Raw genomic sequence first — 15,914 nt, 5'->3', positions numbered from 1 at the left:
CAGGCAGTTAAAAGTGCAGATCTGGAGCTTGGGAGACACATTGGGAATGTAGATACAGCTTTCGAGCACGATCTACATGGAAGTCATCATTAAAGCTGTGGCAGTGGATGGGAGAAGAGCACACAGAACAGAAATGAGGGGGCAGGGAATCCAGACTTGTAGGGTAGGAGGAAGAAGAGGGAGAGACTGAGAGGTGGCTAGACAATTGAGGAAAGTGCATTGTGCTGAGGGCCGAAGGAGTGGAGAATCCTGTCAAGGGGGTGGTCAGTGAAGACCTCTGGGCATTTTCTATAACATTTAAAGGAATATGTTTTATTCTAGATCTCTAGCACAGAGGTCTTACAGTGGGTACCTGCTCCTCCCTGCTCTGTAACCTAGCCATGTAGTTGTGCACTAAGTTTGTTACTAGGGAAGTCACTGGGCTCTCCATTTCTTACACTAATTGGCTCATCATACCTACCCCAGCTGCTTCAGGTGTAAGTCTCTTCCTGACTCTTGTCTAGGGTTTCCTAGGAGGTTAATAAGAAAGGTACCTCATGTACAAACAAGAGTTGCATGTGCAGCAGATCCTTTATTTCCACACAGAAAATGGACCGCTTAGCACAAAAGAACACTGCAAAATGATTAGAAGAGAGTCTGGTAAGGTGTCACTAGCACAGCCAGTCTGTGCTAGTCTGCAGCTCTTGTCGCGACATGAAGCAGTCTTTGCAAGGCCACACACTAGCACATTCCACAGTTGCCCAACCTCTGGCTTCTCTCTGCGATCTTCATTTTTCCTTCAAAGCCTTCCCCGTGCCCCATCACTGTCCCCACGTAGGTGTCCTTCTTGACTGCTTATTCTTTTTCACTTCCCCCACCCCAGTATCCATCGGTTACCACATCCTAGCTTTGCACCATCTTTTACACACACCCTCTTCTGTCCTCTGACATGGACACCACTCTGATCACATCACACATGACAGTTGTCTTCTCTTCCTTGACTCTCCACTTGTTTGTCCTCCATTCAGCTGTCACATTGATTTTCTTAAAGCACAGGTCTGACCATCTAACATTACATTTAGTTCTTCATTCAGTCAGCTCCAATGCCTACCTATTACTACCTCCAGGATCAAAAAAAAAAAAATCCTGTTTGGCATTTAAAGCCCTTAATAACCTGGCCTTCTCCTACTTTTCCAATGCTCTTATATGATACTATCCTCCTAATGACATTGGCCTCCCTGCTGTTCCTTCATTTCTCAACTCCCAGCATTTTCCCTGGATATCACCATAAATGGAATTCTCTTTCTCCTCATATCTGCCTCTGGCTTCCTTCAAGTCTCCACTGACACAGGGCAGGTGCTTGTTGACTTTGTCAACCACTTTGTCATCTTTTTTTCAGTGTCAATGCTGGCTCCAGCTCCTCATCAGCAAAATGAAGGGATGGAACTAGATGGCCCCTTCTAGCTCTAAATTTATGATCCTATGAAAAAGAGAAAGAAAATCCCAGATAAAACTATAAATCCAAATGGTTTACATTTTAGTAAAAGCAAAAAACATATAAGTTATTGCTGTTTTCTGATCTTTTTCATCTGTGTATTTACAAATTTTTGTTGCTATTTATGTTATATAGTTGGCAGTATTTGTTTTCTTTCTGCTTTCCTCACTACACCTAATCTTTTTTTTTCACAAGTCTTTCCATATTTTTTTGTTTTCTACACCTTTACCTTTTTATGGTGCAATAACATTCCATTACAGTGGAAAATACCTGAATAAATTGTGGTAGCAATGAACCACACATGATGATGTTTTATTTATTTGTTTGTTGTTGTCCAGTTGTTTTCAGTTATATCTGAGTCTTTGTGACTCCATTTGGGGTTTTCTTGGCAGAGATACTAGAGTGGTTTGCCATTTCCTTCTCCAGCTCATTTTACAGATGAGGAAACTGAAGCAAACAGGGTTACAAACTAGTAAGTATCTGAGGCCAGATTTGAGCTCATGAAGATGAGTCTTTCAGACTTTGGGCCTTCTATTCATTGAGCCACCTAGCTACTTTTTGGTTTTCTGTTACTACAAATGAAGCTTTGATCAGATGTGCACAGACATACTTCCTGATTTTCATCCCAAGAACATAGTTCTATGAGTAGAATCACTAGGTCAGAGCACATGATTAGTTTTAGAATTCTTACAGAGATTGTAGGGAAGGGAATAAGCATTTTTAACATGCCTACTATGTGCCAGGGACTGTGCTAAACAGTTTACAAATATTTTATTTAGTCCTTACAACAGTCCTGTGAAGTAAGAGCTGTTATTATCTCCGTTTTACAGTTGTGGCAACTGAGGCATACAGAGGTTAAGTGACTTGCTTAGGGTCACACAACTGACAAGTGTCTGAGGCTGTATTTGAACATGGGTCTTTTTAACTGCAGGCCCAGCACTTTATCCACTGCCCCATCTAGCTGCCTCATGAATGTACTGCCATCCCTTTTATTCTGCTGTTGGTGGCTACATTTAGGAATTTCGTTTTTTCACATTAGTCATGTAAAGAATTAGAACCAATGGGAGGAACCATGAGAAAGAAGAAACAAAAAAAGAGAACAAATCGCATCGGTCTGCATTCAGACTCCAGGTTCTTTCTCTGGACGTGGACAGCGTTTTCTATCACGAGTCTTTTGGAGTTGTCTTAGATCCTTGCATTGCTCAGAAGAGCTAAGTCTATCAGAGTCAGTCATCACACATCATTCTTAGAGCACAACAGTATTTATTCCATTACATTCATATACATAATATATTAGAGTGTTTCAGTTTTCCCACATCTTGTCCAACATTTATTATATTCCTGTTTTGTTATGTTAAGCAATCTGATAGGTGTGATGTACCTGGGAGTTGTTATAATTTGCATTTCTCTAGTCAATAGTGTTACATCACTTTTTAAGCGGCAATGTGCTCTTCTGTCTAAATAAATCACAGAAAATAAAAATCAGAGATTTGGTGCGCATTTTTAAGCTTTTCATTTTCCTGTAGAAAACAAGGAGGTTCTTTTGACTTTACATTTATGATATTAAATTAAATCTTGTTAAGCTTTTCAGCTTAATAATTCTTTCAATTAACATTCTGGTAAGTTCCATTGTAATTCACATCATCACAGAAGTGGTATATACGAATAAGATCGATGATGGAGATGTAATTCATTTTCAAGTTATTCCTTATATACATTGTTCTATCTTGGGTCTACACGTTTTGAAATGGTGTTTGTGGCTTGAGATAATAAAAATTGTAAAGCCACATTAGAGATCACTTTTTTAAAAAATTTCACATAAGAATAGAGAGACTGTGAAATATGATGTCCGACACTGTTATTTTTAGTCACTTCTCTCTATACAATTCCAAACTGTCAGACATTAAAAAGTACATTTAGATTGATAAGTCCTATTCTACAATGGCTTGCTATTGGCTTAGGGTTTCACCTTCATTGTAAAAATAATAACTGTGGACACTTCACTTTCAACTTTTATGTGTACTAAAATAAAATCTTTAAAAATATGGTTGTGTCTCAGAGAATGTAGTAGATGTTGCAGAATCATAATAGGAGTGGCTAACATGAAGGGATTTCAGGTTTAGAATGGATTTAAAAATTTTTTTTCAAAGGATATGAACGGTTTTCAGATGAAGAAATTATAGCTATCTAGTCATATAAAAATGCCCGAAATCTAATCTAAATCGGTTAGAGAAATACAAATAAAAAAACTCTGAGGTGCCACATCACAAATGTCAGATTGGCTAACATGACAAAACAGGAAGATGATAAGTGTTGGAGAAGGTGTGGGAGAGTTGGAACACTCTAGGTATTGGTGGAGCTGTGAACTGATCCAGTCAGTTCTGGAGAGCAGTTTGGAACTATGCCCGAAGGGCTATAAAACTGTGCATGCCCTTTGACCCAGCAATACCAGTCCTAGGTCTGTACCCCAAAGAGATCATAAAAAATGGGAAAACAACTCACATGTACAACAATAATTATAGCGGCTCTCTTTTTGGTGGCCAAGAATTAGACATTGGGAGTATGCTCATCAATTGGGGAGTGGCTGAGCAAGTTGTGGTGTATGAATGTAATGGAATACTATAGTGCTAAGGAGTGATGAACAGCCAGACTTAAGAAAACCTGGACTTGATGCTGAGTGAATTGAACAGAACCAGGAGAACATTGCACACAATAACAGCAACACTGTTTGATGGCTAAGTCTCTCAGACTTAGTTCTTTTCAGCAATGCAGGGATCTAAAGTAATTCCAAAAGACTCAGGATGGAAAACGCTATTCACATCCAGAGAAAGAACTATGGAGTCTGAATGCAGATTTTATCATGTTATTTGTGCTGTGTATCTCACTCTCTCTTGTGGTTTCTCCCATTGGTTCTAATTCTTCTTTACAACATGACTAATGAGAAAATGTATGTTCGTCCTTCGTTGCCGAAGAAGACCATGCCATCAGAGAAATAATGACATGACTTGCACTTGACTTTGTTTTGAGTGAGGAAGGGCTGTGCTTGTCACCAGCCTCACTTCTCCTCTAGTCATTTGAATCCAGTGACAGATATTCATCAGGATGACTGGAGATGACCCAGGATGAGGCAGTTAGGGTTAAGTGACTTGCCCAAGGTCACCCAGCTAGTGAGTGTCAAGTGTCTGAGGTGATATTTGAACTCAGGTCCTCCTGCCTCCTGCACTGGTGTTCTATCCACTGCACCACCTAGCTGCCCCAATCAATTCCCTCTATTCCAAAGGTAAAGGGAGTACCCTTCTTTGCTGACAGGGATCAAGAACATCTAAGGAAATTAGGAACAAATAGGGGAAGGGCATATGAATGTATGTGTATAACATATGTCAGATTGCACGCTGTCGTGGGAAGGGGGCAGGGGAAGGAAAGGGAGAATATTTAGAACTCACAGTCTTATGGAAGTGAATGTTAAAAACTAAAAATAAAAAAAGAATGGATTTTAGATTTTTCTGACCCAAACTGGGAAAAGATGAATGTTTCATAAATAAGAAACTAGTCCTAAACAGTGTGCCTCTAGTAAGGCAAAATCAGAGCTATGGGAAGCATCAAAAGAAATATTGTATGAGTATGAATTAAAGATTTTTAAAATAAAAGTTATTTTCCTTAGTGGTCATTCAGTTTTAGATTAGTCTCTCCCAAAGTTTGGAGTTCTCCATAGTACAAACGTATTCCTCTAAGTTTGGTGCCCTGGTCATTTATTAGGCACTATCAATAAATAAGCTAAATGTTTCTCCCTCAGCTTGACCTGACCTTGCCAGTTGGGCTTGTATGTAAACTTAAAAACAGCTTAAATATAGGAAAGAGGGATTATGGATATTGGAAGAGATTTGCTTGTGGGAATTGAATCAGAACCTATCAAATACGAGCTCAACATTTTCGGTATGGTCAACTGTAAGCAACTGAAGTACTGGTGTTTATGAGGCACTGTGACACACTGGATAGAAGGCTAGCCTAGGAGTCAAGAAGACATAGATTCAAGTACTGCCTTGTGACACCATGGGCAAGTCACTTAATTGTTAAGTCATCCAAGACAACTCTCAAAAACTTTGCATTTCTACACTGAGAGTTCACTATACTTAAATCTTAGTGCAAACAAAAGGAAAAAAAATAGTGATGTTTGCTAGTAAGTTTAATATCAGAACTCTTGGGCATTGCACGTACACAGTCACTCTGCTTGGAGATAACTTCTATGTAAACTCTCTTTTGACTCCTTTCCTTTTTGAGCAATATTGTTACTTTTTTGTCACTGTTAAAGTCTGTTTTTTTACTTTGTGATTAAATAAATGTCATGCGGTTACCACTTTTCTATGATCTTTAACATCTGTGCCTACTCTTGCTAATTTTCTAAGTCCTCAGGTTGATTAAGACTCTTCCTCTCGCTGTGATTTTATAGTTTGGCCGTATTTACTGCAGATTATTAGCACAAACTTCACCATTATCACGGCCCCCTTAACTGAGCAAGGTAAAAGTAAAATGTTTAAAGTTGAACGCACCATTGGGCTAATTAACTGTCCTATCTATCTGCCAGGTTTCATCCAGATGTCATAATGGCCTAAAGTTTTGCCTTTCTGAATAGTGTGGTGTGCAGGCTTCTCAAACTCAGCATACCTAAAGCAGCTCGTTATCTACACCTCCAAATCTCCTCTCTGCCGAACGTCTTGATTTCTGTAGAGACCACCATCTCTTCACTTCCTCAGATTCACAACTTCAGGCCCCTTAGTACCTCACTCTCCTTCATCCTCCAAATGGAACCAGTTGCCAAATTTGGTCTGTTCTAACCCTACTACATCTTTCCCATCTGCCCCTTTCTCTTCATTTATCTGGCCATCACCCTAATTCAGGCCCTCATTACCTTTTACCTGGATTGTTGCAAGTCTTTTCCTTGGTTTCCATTCCTCAGGTCTCTGCCACCTCCAAACCATCCTCCACAAGACTACCAGAATGACTTTCCTAACACATAGGTCTGATCACATCCTTTCTCTTATCAGTTCTCTTATGTTGTAGAAGTTTTGTGTTAGAAGGACCTTCTGGAGCTGTAAATCCACACCCAAGGGGAATTTCCAATACTAGAGGTACTGAATGACCTTCTTACTTCCACATTTACATAGAAACTTCCCTGCTTGTCGTTGAGATCCCTTCACAACCAGGCCTCTCAGCTTGTCCAGCTTCATTATAAATTCCTCTGCTACAGTGCCTGCTACACTCTAGACAAACCAGCTTTTGTGTGGTTCTTCTACTCCAGGACTCCACTTCCCATCTTTTCACTGGGTGTCTCCCTTATCTTGCCACCTCTAAAACTCTCAGGGTAGGTTCCCTTCAGATGGGGCCTTTGCCGGCCATCCAGCAGAAAAGCTGGTGCCTCTTCTTTGACTCTCTGCTTTGTACTGATGTACTTTATATGTAACTTTATTGCCCAGGGTGTCCCAAAGCTGCCCTTTAAGCTGCCATACTTGCATGAAGACTTCTGGGACATGTCATAGTTTATATGCTACATAATCCCCCCTCCCCCCCAGCAGAATGTAAATTTCATTTTGGTCTTTGTACCCTTAGAACCATGGACAATGACTGGCAGATAGTAGGCACTTAATAAATATGTGATCGACTGATAGGCAGACTGCATTATTCTTACTGTCTTTTCCACTTTTCTAGAACCAGAGGCCTTGGAAGCTAATTTCCAAAGCAAATAAAAACATCCTCTTTTTAAAAAAATGTGTTCATGCTTGACCAGCACATTCATTGGTTGTAACATTTCAACTTGACTTGATGTCAGTATGTAACATTTCCCAGTATAAAGTTACCTGGTGATGGTGGCAGTAGCTATGGCCATAGAGTAGAAGAAAGTTGTGTTTCTGTTGAAGCTTGCAACAGGTGTAAGATGTCCTTATCCTTTCACAGGAGTATGATTCTCCTGCATTTATAGTCTTTGACAGGTTGTCAGTACTTACTTTGTTTTCCCTCCTATACAGGATAAGAGTCGCATGTTCCGCGTACAGTTTGGAGGTGATTCTAAAGAACAGGCCCTGGAAAACTGCTGCCACTGTGTACAAAAGCTTGAACAGTACATAACCATCCAGGTTCCTGATGAGCTGAGCCAGGAGCTGCAGCCAGGTCCTAGCCAGCTAACAGCCACGGAAAGTCAAGTGAAGGACAGTGAGCAGAGTGGAATGCTGCATCATGGAGTAAGTGGGCTGCTGTCACGCTAAACCTGGAGGAAGCACTGAGATAGAAAGCTTCATAACATAAAGTCAAGTTTAAATCAGCTCATAGAAGACCATCTCATCCAACCCTCTCACTTTTCATTTGAGGAAAATGAGACTCAGGGAGATAAATGACATATACAGAACCACAGACAGATAATAAGTGGCTGTGCTTCAGGGCCAGTGCTCGTTCCATGAGAAATCCACCTAATCTAGTGGGCACAAAGAAGAAAGGGATCAAAAGCTCAGGCAAAGTCTATGATAAATAACTGAACACCTCCCCTCCCCCTTAGAGGGCTGGCTGCTATGACTTTCAGAATTCTGAGGGAACCCTGTGGGTGGCTCTCACCAGGATGCCATCTCTCAAAGGTTAGCCAGTAGACGCAGTTCTTTAGTGAAGGAGTTTGTTCAGACAGCACAGCAATAGAGGTAGTTACAGAGCAATTTCCATCAATATCAGATAAGCCCGGGTCCTACTGATGGAAGAATGGACACAGACTTAATGTCCAACAGTAATGAGGCACACGTGTGGGTAACATACGTGACCAGAGCTGCTGACAGCTCCAGAAATGCAGAGCTTCAGTCTGTCTTCTCTTTTCAGAGGTTCCTCCTTACCTTTGTTGTAGGGCATGGTGTTTCTGCTCTTGTGTTGTGGTGTCATGCATGGCTCTGCTCTTTAGCCAGCTGCCTGCTCAGTGGGGTTTCTCAACTGGATTGAGCAAGCCACATGGGGGCTGTGCTTTCTTCCTAGGTGCCATGGCTGCAGGATAGGGCCAGCAGTTCATACTGTACTGGTCCTGGACAGTGACTAATGGAAAAGATAGCTTGTACTTCCTTAGGCAGCTGTCTTTTCTTATGGTACTTTGGAGTGCCTTCTGCCAGGGAGGACAATGGCCCTTACCTTAGAATCAGCAAGTTCCCTCAGGGCCTCAGCTCTGACATCATTAGTCACCTCCAGGCAGAAGGGGAGAAAGCCACTCTATGTTGCCTTGGGGGGGGGGGGGGGTAATTTCAATTCAGTCAGTTTCACCTGCCATCCTCCTTACAGGCAGGGGACAGTCTGTATGCTGGAAACAGGTAATTAAGTTACTCAAGCATCTTTCACCTCTTCTGGGGTGGGAAAAGTCAGTTTGCCTCTGGACGCTCTTCCCTTTTACTCTTCCGCGTTTGTCTTTTAACTCTTGCATACTCTCAGCGTCAGCTCGTCTCCTTGGCATACCTCCTGTTACAAAAGGTTTTTGAGCAGAAGCAGAACACAAATGTGTACCTAAGAAGTAGTTCTGACATCAGTGTGAAGAATGAATTGAAGGAGCAGGGAGCCCTGTTAGAGGGTCTTGGACTGGTCTGGGAAGATGGTGAGAGGGACCTGTGCTAGGAAGGTGGCTGTGGGGATAGGAGCTGTGAGGGAAGAGGCAGAGGCAGAATCCAAGGTCACCCAGGAGGGGACCTAAGAGCCTTCCATTTACATTGAGGAGGTCACAGGTGTACAGCTATTTGCATGTCACTTCCCTGTTAGAATGTGAGCTCCTTCAGAACAGACTTAAGTTTTTAACCTTTCTTGGTATCCCTGGGCCTTGCTTTAGAAATGCTTTTGAATCAGTTAGAGTTCAGGTACCATGGACTTCAGTGCTGGAGTCAGAAGGAGGAATAGCTGGTGAGTTTAGTTTTGGCTGTATTGACTGAGTAAGGGGGACATCCTCATAGAGGTGTCCTGCAGACACTTGGAGAAACAGGCCTGGCCACAAGTGGGAGATTTGGGCTCTATCTGCATTGAAGATAGCTGAAATCCCGGGAGTGAATTAAATTTGCAAGAGAAAAAAAGAGAAGGCCAAAGCCAGAATGTTGTGGAAATCTACATTAATGAGGGTAACACAGAAGAGCAGAAGTTACAATAGATAGTAAGACCAAGTACGACATTTCTGAAACTGGTGGAGAGGGTATCAGGTTGTAGGACTGGTTAGAGGAAAAGCCCGTTGCATTTGGTGATGCTGTGGGCCCTCCTGATAATGGTGTCAGTAGAGTGATGTAGGTAGAAGCTCAGGTACAAGGGGCCAAGGAGAAAATGGGAAGCACGGAAGGTGAGACATCGGGCCTATTTTTTTCTTCAGGATATTTAGCAGGGGAGCAGGGAAGAGATCTGAGAAGCCAGAATGCAAAGGGTTTGGGGGAATAAAAAAAAGAAGTGGAGACAGCTGGTATAGATGGCTTCTTCAAGGAGTTTTGACCACAGAGAGCTGTAGGACAACAGCTGAAGCGTAGGTCGGCATGGCGGTAGGGAGTTTCTAGGACAAAGAGTTCGCTATGTCATTGAAGCCACAGGTCTGTCTGCAACAGCAACTCATTTTAAGATGGTAGAAAATGTTATCACAAATACCTGTTCCTCTTTCTTTGATCCCTTTGGGATATTGGCTGAGATATTGTTGGGTCAACAATTAAAGCAGTATTGTGAATTGGTTTGTGAAAAACATGCTTTATAAAGTGCTCTATTAAAATCACAAGGGTCTGTGGGGGAAAAAACATTACTTGATTTTGATTGATAGAAGTGAAATCATGCTGCTTCTATCATCAGGGAACATCTCCCTCCCCTCCCTGGCCATCTCAGGCATGAACATCACACCATCCCTTTGTTTCTAGTAACCTACTCCTTGCTCTTTTGATGAGTCTCTGACTCAGAGGTTGCATCCAGATGTTCCTGGATGTTTGGTAGGCAGCGGAGAGACTTTGAGCCAGTCAGATATTGAGGCATAGCAAATGGAGGTTGTGATTATTTGATACTAACTTCTGGTACTTAGAAGGATTCTAAAAAGTAAAATCTAGCTCAGTTAAACAGATTTAAAACTTTCACTTTTGTAAATGGGTCTTAATATAATTATTAATACTATAATAGATATCACTTTTGTTTTGACATGTTACCTTTGAACATTTTGGACAATTGCATTTTTTCTTTAAGATATTCAAATTTAAAAAACTAACATTTTAAGAACTTTCTATCCTTATTCTAATTTCATTTTTAAATGTGTATTGTTTTATTCCAGTTACACCTGAATTTAAAAAAGCAGTATGCATCTTCCTACACCTTTCCAGAAGGAAGGATAACAATGGTCCAGCTAGCACAGGTAAAGCCAACTTTTGTGATCAGTATTTGACAAGACTTAGTATTTTTTATTTTGCAAAAGCCGTGGTTCATAATTTACATTTCACTTTTGAGCTTCCTGTATAGTAACACAAAAAAGTAAACTTGAAATCATGAGGAAGGAAGCTTAGAAATCAAAGGTCGAAGAGAATTAAGGGACTGTTTTCTTTATCCTGCGTACAAGATTAAACAAGCTGTACATGGTATAGCAAAATTGTTTTCAGAAGTAAATAAATATAGGAAGAATGATTTGATAGAAAGGGCCAGAAGCCTTTCAATGTGTGATTTTAGAATCAGCCACCACTTCCCCAGGTGACTGAGAATAGCCTCAATTTAATTTTGATAATGGATTTTGGAGCTATTTCAGAGAAAACACTGAAAACCAACTTGGGGGCAGAGGCAGATCAGCTACAGTTTTCAGATTAAAGGGCAAGTCTTCATTGCTAAGTGGCCTTCATTCTCACCAGCTCAGTATGGAAAAAGTGGCGGGAAAAGTGAGAGAATTCAGTCTTGATGCAACAGACCTGCTTTCTCAACAGAGGCCTACCTGAGATGCTGCTTTGGTATGCTTTTTTTTCTCCTTGTAGTTTGTTTTTCGCTTGAGAGAATTTGTAGATTGTAGGTTCGTTAATACAGACATGAGCTTTTTGAACATTCAAAATAATAACAGCTTTTATTTTCAACTCATTCAAATATCTATCCAAAATTAATCCCATTTTTCATGAAGAAACTGGACCCCTGATAAGGAGATTGGATGACCTCTGCCTGAGTATAACTCCTGTGACAAAAGAATCTCATTCATTCCATAAGTTATGTTCTTCACTTATTTGTACACTCAGCAAATATTTTAAATCATGTTTTGGGCAGTACCGGGGAAGGTGAAGAGGGAAAGGAGAGGATTAGTTAAAAGGGGCCTTAGAAGTCACCTAGCCCAGCCTATGTATTGTAGCAGCTTCTTAGAAGGACTAATTCAGCCTCTGCTTAAACATTGCTGGTAATAGGAATTTACCAACCTTTTTGCACCTTATCCAATCTCCTTCATTTGTATTTTTCCACAAATTCTCTGTAGAACAGCTGTCCAATTCACATTCTTTTAGCCATCACTGAATTCCACTAGTTATTTCTCATTTATACTTCCTATTATAAAAATAATAGGAAGACCCCTATCAAAACAACTTTGTGACAAGAATGTCAAGTGATAATGCATCAAAATGATAAGAAATGATACTTAACATGGTGCTTTGAGGTTTTTAAAAGGTTCTAACAATCTCAAGTGGAGGTGGTAGTAGGTACTACAGGTTTTATTGTTCTAATTTTATAGATAAGGGCGTTGAGATTTAGAGATTTGGGGACTTGGTGTCCAAAATAGGAAAACCTGTATCTCCAAGCCCAGTGGTCCATCCACTTTACCAAACAAACTGCATAAGCTGATGACAGAATCTGCTTATACAGTATTCTTTAGTAAATACTCTTTAAACATTCTGTTGTCTGCATAAGCAAGTGATGATTCCCAATTATATTATTTACTATGTATTTTCATATACATCGCCAGTGGTGCTATAAAAGGTTTAACCTAGAGGTTCTTAACGTAGGGTCTAGAAACTTAAAAAATTTCTGGTAACCATATTTCAGCATAAAGGTTTCTTTTGTATCTTATATGACTTTGAAAACCATCATCCTGAGAAAGGGACCCTATTGGCTTCACCACACTGCCAGACAGGGGTCTATAAAAACAAAAAAGGTTAAGCACTTCCCCCCCCTTTACTCTTTAATCCAGTGCTACTTTGGGCTTTCTTAACATACAAGGAAATTGTGTTGTGATATTAACTATTTTAAATGAATATTTATTTGAAGTACAGTCAGTTCTGCTATAATGTGATATGTGTCCCTAAAATCCAGCCTGCAGAATCACTCAGTAAAAAAACTAAGGTTAGCACAACACTCAACAACATTGTCAGTGACACTTAAAAAAGAGAGGAACCGAATAAAAACAGTAGCAGTTTTATACATGTTAAATGGTTAAGAAATACACAAATATAACAATGAATAGTGGCAGTGTCCATGGCCTCAGGCTGCTCTTCGATGCCCCAGCTCCCACAGGGCCTGGATTGGCAAAGTCAAGTCACTGATGGAGAGAGGGTGGCGTTGGTGAGCAGAAATTCCTGGGACCGTGCTGGAAGATGGGCTAAGGGGTAGGGTTGGACCGGCTCTCCTCAGCCCACAGTTCCTTCTGTACCAGAAGATACACATTAAATATGGCACTTGACCTTGAAAAAGATCTGAAGTTTGTTTGTGGAAGGGGTGCAGTTTTCTGTGTTCTCTTCCTGTTTCTCATTGATGAAATAGCTTACAAGAAAACATAAAATTCACATTATGCTGAACTCGTTTCCTAATATACCAACCATATTGGAACAAATTAGAGTTTTTCAGAGCAAGCGTTAGAGCAGAACTGACCATATACTTTTAAAAGTGGATTTTATGGCATTTAAACTCAGAATGTTACATAGTCTGTTGTTCAAAAAGTTCAAAGAACTATAACACTGGACTAAGTGGTTTCTAAGGTCCTTTCCACTTTTAAGCTTTTTTCTTTCTTACAGGTGAGGAAACTGAGGCCAGGAAAGTGAAGAACTTTACCCAAGGTCACATAGTTAATAAATAGCAAAGTCAGGATTCAGCCCAAATCTGACACCATAGTGGCATGTTATCCTTCATCATCTGAATGTGGTACAGGCACTTTAAAAAGGTCATTCACTGGAGCCTCTTCTTAGCAAAACATTTGGCTCATTAATACGGAATACTTTTATTTAAAAAGGACAGATTATGAAATGTATTCCATCAGATAGAAATGTGAAGCTTCAAATAGAAGGCTTCCTTTTTCTGCTGCTAGCAGTCACCTCTGTTTAATTCAGAGAACTATCCATGCAGGTGACTCAAGAAAGGCATGGTTCTATAATGATTCACACTATTAATTTCACTGCCCAGTAAGCTTGCCTTGTCCTGTCTTTGCAGTCCATCCTGACATCAGCAGAACTACCACTTGCCTATGAGCAAGCTGTGTGGAATGCAGAAGAGTTAGGTCCCTTCCTGAAGTTGTGCCTTATGGATCAGAATTTTCCAGCCTTTGTTGAAGACGTAGAGAAGGAACTGAAGAAGCTGACAGGGTTGGAGAACTAATGTTGTCTATATAAATAAATAGCTAGCTATCTTAATGATAAAACGCTTTCTCCCAAAGTTAGTAGAATAAAGATTGTTGTTTCAATATCTTTCTTTTATCAGTGTTTTATTTTTAAAAACATGTGAATCCACTTTTTTATACATCATTGCACTTCAACAAATACACAGAACACAAGTTCATGCATCGACAGCTCTGCACCGAACGAGAACCTCCTCAGGTTGTAAAATTCTACAGTCAGCTGTTAAATCAAGATGGGAAATTACAGTGTCCAACCGAAAAGTGTAATTAGTTGCATAGAGTATTACCATGCTGTAACACTTTTAAGATCATTGAAAACAAAAAAGTAAATTATAAAAGTCTGCCTGAATTAAATGTACAAAGAATATGGTTCAACACATCAGTGCAAAAGGAATTTGAGAATTTACATGATTTAACAAAAACAAAATCACTTAAAAAGCAATTACACACACATATATATAAGCATATATATGTAGTATTTACTGCAATTCATAACTGCTCATTAGTTACTGTCCCAGTATCTCATTAAAGTCTTAGGTTAAGCCCTTAAGATTATAAATCTCAGTTTATATTACTCCTTTTTAAGTACCAGAACAGTATAATTCTCTCATCTGACAACATACAATAAGGAATGAATATCAGCAGCTTAAAAAGGAATCGAGCTTTCACTGTATTTTGGTTTTCCCCACCCCCAAAAATATAAATATATATATAATATAATATATATATATATATACTGTATATATTTTTAGGTTTGCTGTACTTTATAAAAACGTATCACTAGATGGCAGCAGAGTGCAATTTAGAGCTTTGCCAATGTCATAGCTGCATTAAGTAAAAGATGGCGCATGCATGAGCTGATCCTCACAGGACCTTTCTTACTTCTATTTAAATATCTTCACAAAGGAAAAAATGCAACATTCACAGCACATCAAGCCCCAAATAGTTTACACCTTCTACACTGAAGCATTGTTTAAAATGTATCTGGCTAAGTCATCCTTATAGGAGAGGCTAAATAAGGCATGCTTTTAGACAGTCGTATTGTTGCTCACTTGGAAAATCAGGAGAGAAAAAGAAAAAAAAAATCAAATACAGCTGGAGTTATGGAACCAAAGAGGTCCAGGCATAAAATTTAGCAGGTCATGTTGCCACCAGTCTCAGGAAACTAAAGCTCTGTGAAGAAACAAAGGATTTGAAATTTTAAAAGGAGATTGCTCTAGCCATCAGTACCTTAGTAGATAGGATGGGGGATACTGAACAAAACTTGGGGGACAAATAACATGCTCAGGGATGTGGTGTGAAACTCTGATCTCCATGTGCCGAAGGAGAGAGAATTCTAGCACATCTGCTTATCCAGATGCTGTGCTATTAGGGAGGACTTAATGAACAGAGTGTAAGTTGATGGCCTCCAGGAATAATCCCACCTGATAATATTGATTTTTATCCATTTTCAATTCCTTGATAAAGTGAGTAGTACTGCAAATGTTGGCTTTAAAACCTCAAATGTTAACTGGGATGATGCATGCAAATATAGGACTCAGCTGGAATGTGTTCCTTCTCAGTCACTAGGACAGAAAAAACATTATCTGCAATCCTAAAACTCTTTGAACTTTATAACTTCTCCCCCCCCCCCCCCCATCTACCAAAGTAGCATAACTTTTAGAACAAAGATCTACAAGACGTCAGTTCATTTGAATGTAACTTTGTAAATACCTCAAGAAGGCCATACTTACATTGTAAGCAGTACTTAATTTGTGTTTCTCTGGCGCAAGTTTTTATCTTTGTGATTGTTGGTGGAGTTGGTTTTCCTTTGGAGGAAAAATTGCATCATGAGAATTAAATTCAAAGTCAGGAGAAATTGTT

The 15,914-nt window shown here is 39.8% G+C and overlaps 2 protein-coding genes across 6 annotated transcripts in view; one reads left to right on the top strand and one right to left on the bottom strand.

Annotated features, from left to right (window-relative positions):
• The window catches only part of REC114 (REC114 meiotic recombination protein), a 96,028-nt gene extending 81,909 nt beyond the window's left edge, over positions 1-14,119 (top strand). For 2 of the 4 annotated variants that reach the window (XM_072628411.1, XM_072628409.1), the window contains 3 exons: positions 7,495-7,707; positions 10,761-10,841; positions 13,868-14,119. In XM_072628411.1, the coding sequence (XP_072484512.1) occupies positions 7,495-7,707; positions 10,761-10,841; positions 13,868-14,032 (459 nt within the window). In that variant the 3' untranslated portion in view covers positions 14,033-14,119. Of the gene's footprint in view, positions 1-7,494; positions 7,708-10,760; positions 10,842-11,325; positions 11,422-13,867 lie in introns of all 4 variants that reach the window. The other 2 variants (XM_072628410.1, XM_072628413.1) reach the window with 2 other exon arrangements.
• NPTN (neuroplastin) overlaps positions 12,687-15,914 on the bottom strand; it is a 78,023-nt gene continuing 74,795 nt past the window's right edge. For both annotated transcript variants that reach the window (XM_072628406.1, XM_072628405.1), the window contains exons 7-8: positions 15,785-15,859; positions 12,687-15,224 (exon numbers count right to left, since the gene is read on the bottom strand). In XM_072628406.1, the coding sequence (XP_072484507.1) occupies positions 15,799-15,859 (61 nt within the window). In that variant the 3' untranslated portion in view covers positions 12,687-15,224; positions 15,785-15,798. The remainder of the gene's footprint in view (positions 15,225-15,784; positions 15,860-15,914) is intronic.

The sequence above is a fragment of the Notamacropus eugenii genome, chromosome 1 (assembly GCF_028372415.1).
Source record: "Notamacropus eugenii isolate mMacEug1 chromosome 1, mMacEug1.pri_v2, whole genome shotgun sequence".
Taxonomy (NCBI): domain Eukaryota; kingdom Metazoa; phylum Chordata; class Mammalia; order Diprotodontia; family Macropodidae; genus Notamacropus; species Notamacropus eugenii.
The sequence above is the reverse complement of the archived record's forward strand: the minus strand, read 5'-3'. Positions and strand labels throughout refer to the sequence as shown.